Consider the following 8,029-nt stretch of genomic DNA (forward strand, 5'->3'; position numbering starts at 1 on the left):
CGTCCGCGTTTGCATGCTTCTTCGAAGCAGTCTTGTTTAGAGAAGACGATGAGGACGACACGTCCTGCGAATTCAGAGCGAGAAAAGGAACGTTAACGTACTCGCGAGAGTCCTGACTCCTGGTGGACACTCGACCCAGGACGTCTTCTTCCATCTTCTTCGAGTCTTTGCTGTGAAATTCTAGAATGTCCGAGATCGCGCTGTTTCTTTCGCTGGAGCAGTCTCTAAATCCAGGAGAGGACAGTGTCTCTGTCCTCTCGTGGATCCTAGGTGTCGACAAGGGAATCCTGGTGGCTTTGGTTTTACTCTGATCCAGGAAACACTTGGATGATGCCTTGCTCAGTTGATACCCAAAGTTCTTCTCGAACCCAGACCTCGAGGACACAGATTCCAGAGACTGTACACTGCCTTCAGCGGAAGCATCTTCTGGGAACGCTGCTTTGGTCGCCGGAGATCCTAGGTTTTCCTGATATTGTGTCTTCAAGTTCTCGAGCCCTGGCTTCGAGGACACAGACTCCAGAGAGTGCATACTGCCTTTAGCAGAAGAACCTCCCGAGAACGCTGCTTTGGTTACCGGAGACCCAAGGTTTTCCTGATATTGTGTCTTCAAGTTCTCGAACCCTGGCTTCGAGGACACAGATTTCAGAGACTGCGCGCTGCTTTTAGCAGAAGAACCTCCCGAGAACACTGCCCTGGTCATCTGAGACCCAATGTTTTCCTGATACTGCGCCTGTAAGTTCTCGAACCTTGGTTTCGGGGACACAGATTCCAGAGACTGCGCGCTGCCTGTAGCTCCCAAAGACGCTGCTGGATCTGCATTGTACGAAGGGTTGCCAAGAGATTCCTTCGAAGACGAAGCCTTCTGATAGCTCCGCAAAGATTCTTCCTCGTAACGGTCCTCTTCATAATAATTGCGGACTTCTGTTGGGACCCTTTCTGCAGAAACGTTGCGGATCTCCAAGGGAGACAACGGCTCTAAAGTCTGAATACGATAACTTGAAAGACTCTCCCTGGCAGACAGAAACTTCCGTTGATCGGTAATCTTATCAGTACTATTCTTAGTATCGCAGCAATCGCTTCTTGACGTGCCCTTGACTCTATAAAAAGGCATCATCGATGAACCATGATCGTCATCGTTGACAGGTGATTCATTGATCGGGCTCAATGATTCGTCGAAACTTATCTTCGAATCAGGAGAACCTGTGAGATTCATAGAACTATCTAAATTACTGAACACTTCTTGAGGAGTTGGCATTCTAGAGACTCTGTTATAGCTTGAAGTTGTAGAACGCCTAGAACTAATATCTAAACTATTGAAGACTTCGCGAGGAGTGGGAATCCTAGAGACTCTGCTATAGGTCGGAACGGGCCCTAACTCAATTTTCGGATGAAAACCGATCCTATCAGTCACGTTCTCATAATCAGAGCTTGGCTCACTACCCGAGCTGAGATTCTGCAGGATTACACCCGAGTGGGGTCTGTATCCGCCGAATTTCGATGGCGCACTGCTCAGGGAAGCTGTGTTCGAGGAAATCCGAAATAAAGGAGGACTCTTTTGCGACCTGGCCGAGCTGATAACTGGGAACTGATCGCAGCATGCACTGAGTGTGGAAGGTGTTTTTGACAACGAAGTGTGTCGCTGGGAGTCGGTTCTTGGTGTCTCATCTAGCGAAACGACTTCATCAGAATTATTCTCACTTGTTGGCTGAGATGCGCTTGTCTGCGCCTGCATGCCCCCAGAACGAAACTTTGCCCTTCTTCGAGTCCTGGCGTCGTTGTTCTTTGATTCCAAACTTCGTCTGGGCTGGATGGACTCCTGTTCCTCTTTCTCGTCGTTCTCGTCGATCCGAAACGTCGCGCTGTAGAAGTAAAGGTCTCGTTTCCTAGAAAGTCGTCGGCTAGTGTTGATCGCTCGACTCGCCAGAAAAGCAGGCTCGTTTGGCGAAGGCAGGTCCTGAAGACGCCTCTTCAGGTCCGATGCTGAACTGCCTCCAGAACTGCTGCCGCTGCTTCTCGTACGGTTTCCTTTTTCCTCCTTGTTGACCTCGCGATCTGCACCTTCAGGGTTACGTCCACTATTTATTGGTTAGCGTTTGAGGTGTGCGTTAATTCCTAAGATTCCTTTATTATTTGCCATAAGTTTGCTCGCGTTACTCGAGGGAAGATAGGCAGGTGAAGGAAATTAGAGTAATTAATTAGAGGAGATTAGATAGAGTGATCATACCGGAGGGACAGGATGGCGAATTTGAGGATTTCGGTTCTGAATTCTCCGGGTTTCCTGCGTTGTTGCTTAACATAGCGGGTCCATGAGAAGTAGTTTACTGATTTAGCATTCACTGATGTCGATTGGGAGGTTAATAAAATGTTCAGGCTGCTTTGTGTTCACGTTGGATAATCGGAAACATATGAATACGATTTTTGCAGTGCAGCTATGCGGTTGGGGTGGTTTCAAGCTAAATGTTATTATTTGTATAAAATGTAGAATGTAACTGGAGTGGGTGTATATTAATTATATAATTAAAAGATTATATGTAATCTCATTCTCATTTACAATTACTCCAATTTCTTCCCGAAAATGGTGGCGCTATCTGTGGCAGTAGTCCAGAATTTTTACTGTTATCTAGTGTTGATAAGTCAACAGCAGATAGCGCCAGTAGTCAAGTCCCATAATTATCGATTATCGGTTATGTTTGGCTAACAGTTTGAGCGTTCTGCCACTACGTCCAGTGGCGCTATTTTTAAATTTTACAAAGCAGATGATTCTTGCCGCGATATATACAGTATCTTATGAGATTGCGGCAAGAATCATTTATGCGAAAGTAAAATGAATCATTAAAATGAATGAAAATAAATAAAATAACAAATATTGCGATATCCTTGTAGTATAGATGATGTAGTTCACTTTTCCAATAAAAACATACTATACAATATGGTTTTATACTACTGAACAGGGGAGTTGGCCAATAACAATTATTGCTGCCTTCATGTTTGCCCATTAGAAGCAATAATTTCTTATGACGTTACTTCGATACGTTCTGTATCCAAACTCGCTGCAATGAAAATTGCTAACAAAAATTGAGCACCGATAAATTCACCTACCAAGATCAATTAACTCGTCATTCGCCTGCACCTTTCACTAACCTTTAAGTTTCTTACTCGCTTACCTAATGATTCTTACATTTAACTCCGTGGTACTGTTGCATTAGCTGCATTAGACTTTTATCTTTCCCATTTAATCAAGCTTACGCTGTTTATTATTTTAAACATTGCCGGCAATTAATAAACTTTGCATTTTTAAATCCCCTACGCCTTTGTGGATGAACACCACCTCTATGTTGGCGAAAGAATTATTATTCTGAAATGGAGTAAATTCTTCCTGGAACTAATTGTTCAATTCGGACCATACGTGGTCCATCTCTAACATAAATTTAGAAAAATGCCGGATCACCAAAGGTGAAAGTTCGGGCGAGAATTTCTCATCGAGCCCGATTCCCAGATCAGAATGATCCAATTCCGAATTATCCACGCCAACGCCGATCTGGTGGGTCCGCTTTTCAGTGTACCACGCGCCGTTGATAGACCGTGCACAATAACTATCGAGATCTCATTGTCGCCGATGAAAGCTGATCCTAACTGAATGCCTATCGAGAGTATAGTCACCCTTGAATTGGCTCCCCCGTGCCGAGCCAAAAGCGGCGTGAAAAATCCTACCCGTGGCCGTGGACCGAGGAACCTCCGACAACTTGCTGTTTCGAGTGTCCTCGAAAACGGTTCGTCCCGCCGATCCTTTCGGCCGTAAAATTTCTCTGACTCAATCGGTAAAGGGTTGGCAGGATCTGCTGAGCCTTCGGTAATCCAAGGCTTACACGGGCTTGAGTGTAAATATTGATTCCAATCTGGTGTCAGCGACAATGGGCTTCGAGACCCGGGGGCTGTACCTTCCGGATTGTCCCCGGTGGTCGAGCGCGAGCCGCTGTCAAAACAGTCATTACCACCTTGCGAAATAAATGTTTCTTCGCCACAGTGAGAGAGACGAAGAGAGACGTCTCCCTTATCTCTCGGATCTGTGTCCATCGATGGTGGGCAACGATGGAGCAGATAATCGAGATGGTCAGTCGTGTGCTGGTTGGGTCACTCCTTCCTCTGCAAAGTAACTTAGAGTTGTTCGAGATGGGACAATGTTCAGCATCCCAGTCCAGCTGGATCGGAACATCAACTGGCAATTCATACGTAACTGTTTCTGTAAGTGTTTTCTTTACATTAATCTGCATTAATGAACGACTATTATTATGTAAAAGAAAATGTTCAAGCTTCCTCCTGGTGCAGCACAATTATTGAAAAGTCAGACTCGTGATGAAGATTTTAACAAAGTCTAACAAATACGAATGTTATGCCTTTCTTTTTAGATAAAATCAACTTCGATGCGTTTGTAATTAATATTGAAGCATTAAAATCAATGTAGTCATACAAGAAATATGAATTTTTTCTTTTTTCTTCTACGACATTTCTGGGGGCAAAGACGTTTTAATCACTGTGACCGCAAAGAAAATGTTACGGCGAGGGGTTAATAGGCTACCGGTAGATGAAGTGCTAAGTACCGTAGAAAAGACACGACGTTCTCGGCGAAACTGATCGAACAATCTGCAAACAAATGACCAATCCTTTATTAAAACACAGAGCGCTACAACAAGTGGTACGGACACGTCACCTCACAGTCCTCTAAATCGATAATAAAACTGCTCCAGTATCATGGATGCAAACGTGTTAATTTTCTAAAGACCTACAGGTACGATCACGGCGTAAGGGATAAAAGCGGGCGGTGGGTTGTCCGATCAAAAATTCACTGAAATTTACGGGTTCATCTGCCCTTGCCGATTCTGTCTACATCGACAGAGTTCGCCGTATTCATCTGCCTCGGGGGTGGCGTGTCTCCGGCGATTGGCGCCCCGGTGAAGCCAATTCTGCTCCTCAGCGGCAGGCCATGGAACTCGGGAAGATTCTCCGGGTCGTACATCTGTATGTGTTGGGCGAAGGAATCGGCGTGAAGCCTTGTCGCCATGATCCCGAACCCTTCGACCAAGGCCAGGAATACACCTCCAACCGTCGCGCTCCCTATCATCGAGGGGATGCCGGTTCTCGCGGCTAGAACGCCTCCAGTCAGGGCGCCGCTCAGAATTGAGTTCCACGGATCGTCCTTCGATCGACAGCGGATCAGGGTGCACTCGATCGCCGAGAAAAGACCACCCCAGAGCGCGAAGTTCCCGGCCACTAGGGGCACACGGTTCTTCATCGCTGCCAGACCGCCGAGCAGCCTTCTATTGATCCCTGAAGGCGCGTTCCGGAATCCGATGATGCTCTGCAAGTTCAACACACCTGGACTGATGCCGACCGAATTCGGGAAGGTGCCAATTACGATTATAATCGGGCCAATGCAACCCGCAGGTTAGAATCTCGAGTTTTTGGCTCGAGGACGCTAATAGAGGCAGAGCTGTGTTATTGTGTATGTGTTGGGTAGTTTGTTGAGTACTTTAAGGAGTTGGACTCGTTTCTAGGATTGCGGGATGCGCCTTCTCATTTCTCGATAATGCAAAGATGGAGTGTTTCAGTAGTCGAAAGCGCTAGATGAAAGATTAATGCATATTACGCCTCGTAAACGTAAAAATTGGACTTTTGAGAGCGATCGCGGCCTAGATTAATTTTTATCTAGTATTTTTGGCTACTGAAAAACCCCATCCTTGTATTATTGAGAAATGAAAACGCGCATTCCGCACCCTGGCAATCCTGGAAAACGAGTCCACCCCCTTAAGTTACGTCCATACTCAAGCAACATCCCCCATTGCCTTCTCTTTTCTTTATTTGGTACATAAGAAGAAGACAGTACATTTTATTTAAAACTTGGTTTGTTCACCTGAAAAAGTGATCCACAAATGGCACCCATGGTGAAAGCGCCTCCACAATCGTCCACGATCCTCCAGGGACAAGGCTCGCGGTTATATTCCATCCCCTAGCTTGTCACTGTAATTGATCTCTAGTGAAACTGTTAACTGACATGCTCGACGTACACTATTGTTAGATGTTATTTGAATCCAGTCTTCCTTGCGAATTCTTCACTCATAATTTTCCGAACAGAAGTTACAGAAAGTCAAACTTTCTTCTGGTTCTCTTAACATTTATTTTAAAAAAATAATAGCGTCATGTATACAAATATAAATTGCGTGAAACTGGCCGTTTCATGGAAAACCCTGTGACGTTTCCGACTAATCGCTTGCGTGTTGATTTGTATCGATTCGGTGTGAATATTTAACGGGTTGACAGCCGGGAAAATATGGTCATATAAATAATTAATTACTGTCGTCGCCGAAGTACGATTTTCATTTCTGCGGGTGTCGGATTCTAAGGGAGAAACGAAAATTTCATTTTCCAAAATAAAGAGATTAGAAAATGGATTCTAATCGATGTTGCCTCTGAAATATTAGTTTCAAATCCGTGGCGATGTGGTTTTCCTGCGGAACGGCTCCGTATGAAAACCGTCGAAGCCCTGAAAATTGTTATTCCCGTCGAGTTTCGGAGAATGGCTGTATTGATACCGTTCAGCAACTAAACCTCCGCTGTAGTCCGTATTTAGAGAACCTACGAAAACACTTGAGCTGTTGCGACAGCCGTCCATAATCGTGTCTCTGTTTCAAATTGTTCTCGGGCCCATTGTGCTCCCGTGGCAGTCCGTTAATAATAACATGTATTTAAATCGAGATCCCCGTTATATTTTCTCTGCACCTCTGACCGGACTGTCTTCCCGAAAGTATGCAGATTACTAAACAAATATAAATCCATCATAACTGCCTCTACGATATCCTCTTGTTTCACTGATGTATATTTCCTGAACATATCTATCTCACGTTTGAATGTAATAAAAAGAACTGGAGAGTTCGCATTCCAAATTAATTTCACAAAGAATAGGCGCGCAAAAAAGACACGCCAGTCCACTTTTTTGCAACAATGTAGCCGAGGAGCCCGGTTGTACACAAGCAGAACGAGAGAAGAAAAAGTAAAGGGGTTCCGAGACTCACCCCTTCCCGCCTCGGGAATAATTACCGGCCGGTGTAATTACCGTGGTACCTCTACACGAGCAAAGGTGAGAAAAAGCTGCGTCAGTGCCCGCAGAAGAAGTGGCATGGAAAAAACGACTGATACGAGTCGATAAGAAGCAGATATCTCGATCGAAGGACATCGATACCATCGGGCAGCTGTTGCGTGGTTCGGTCGTCTCGTGGTCCGACTCGGCAACAAAGGGGATCCCCTTTTGTTAATCGTTCGCCATAATGGAAACAGAAAAGGGGTTCCACGCGATCTGACGTTAAATATGTACATGGGAGCGGACGTATCGCGGGGTACGAGGCAAATCGTTCCTAGTATTCTTTGTAATCGAACTCTGGGACAGGGTTTACGAGATTAAACTTCGGCGAGATGACAATGATCAATAACCTGCGGACCTTTCTGCTCACGAACGAAAACATTCGCTGTGTTTCGTCCGGTACGTGATCGCTAGACTGCGGATGCATTTATGCATTAATGACGAAAATGGACGCGTACAATTTAAAGCACTGGACAAATTAAGAAAACTTATGAAAATCGGTGTATTGATTTCAGCTTGATAGTATAATTAAAAGAAGACTACAATTTTTATTTGGCTCCTGTGTCCTGCAGTCAATGCAAACATTTTTTTATTTTGCATGAAGATCCGCAGTCTAGTGATCGCAAACATAACATCGCTTCTATCTTTTTAAAGTACACTTTCGGAAAGTGCACGAATTACCGAATTAAAGAAATAATCGCGCGGATGCTCGTCGAAAGGTGTTCAGCTTCTTCAAGTTGATGTTTCGTACAAAAGTGAAGGCAGGTAGACTTTACGTAGAAGCGGATTGGATTAGGATTTGGTGGAAAGACCGGCGGGGAAGGTCGAACCCAATTTGCATGCCATAAACCACGACGGGTCGTGAGATTCAATTTTCAAAGAGTATCAGCCTGCTGT

The 8,029-nt window shown here is 45.0% G+C and overlaps 1 protein-coding gene across 1 annotated transcript; it reads right to left on the reverse strand.

Moving 5' to 3' along the window:
* Positions 1–4,651: 4,651 nt before the first annotated feature.
* LOC143213456 (mitochondrial import inner membrane translocase subunit Tim17-A) lies at positions 4,652–6,189 on the reverse strand. Its single transcript, XM_076433329.1, has 2 exons — positions 5,909–6,189; positions 4,652–5,356 (listed from the first exon to the last, which is right to left on the reverse strand). Exons 1-2 carry the CDS (start codon positions 5,999–6,001, stop codon positions 4,859–4,861), a joined length of 591 nt encoding a protein of 196 aa, XP_076289444.1. The 5' UTR covers positions 6,002–6,189; the 3' UTR covers positions 4,652–4,858.
* Between the last annotated feature and the right edge of the window lie 1,840 nt (positions 6,190–8,029).

This window comes from Lasioglossum baleicum, chromosome 11 (assembly GCF_051020765.1).
Source record: "Lasioglossum baleicum chromosome 11, iyLasBale1, whole genome shotgun sequence".
In the NCBI taxonomy this organism is placed as follows: Eukaryota; Metazoa; Arthropoda; class Insecta; order Hymenoptera; family Halictidae; genus Lasioglossum; species Lasioglossum baleicum.

Excerpts from the sequence above, each read along its gene's own strand:
- LOC143213456 (XM_076433329.1), bottom strand. The coding sequence starts at position 6,001 with ATGGAATATAACCGCGAGCCTTGTCCCTGGAGGATCGTGGACGATTGT. Across the intron at positions 5,357-5,908 it reads TTTGTGGATCACTTTTTCAG|AGCATCATCGGATTCCGGAA; the intron begins GTGAACAAACCA and ends TTGAACTTGCAG.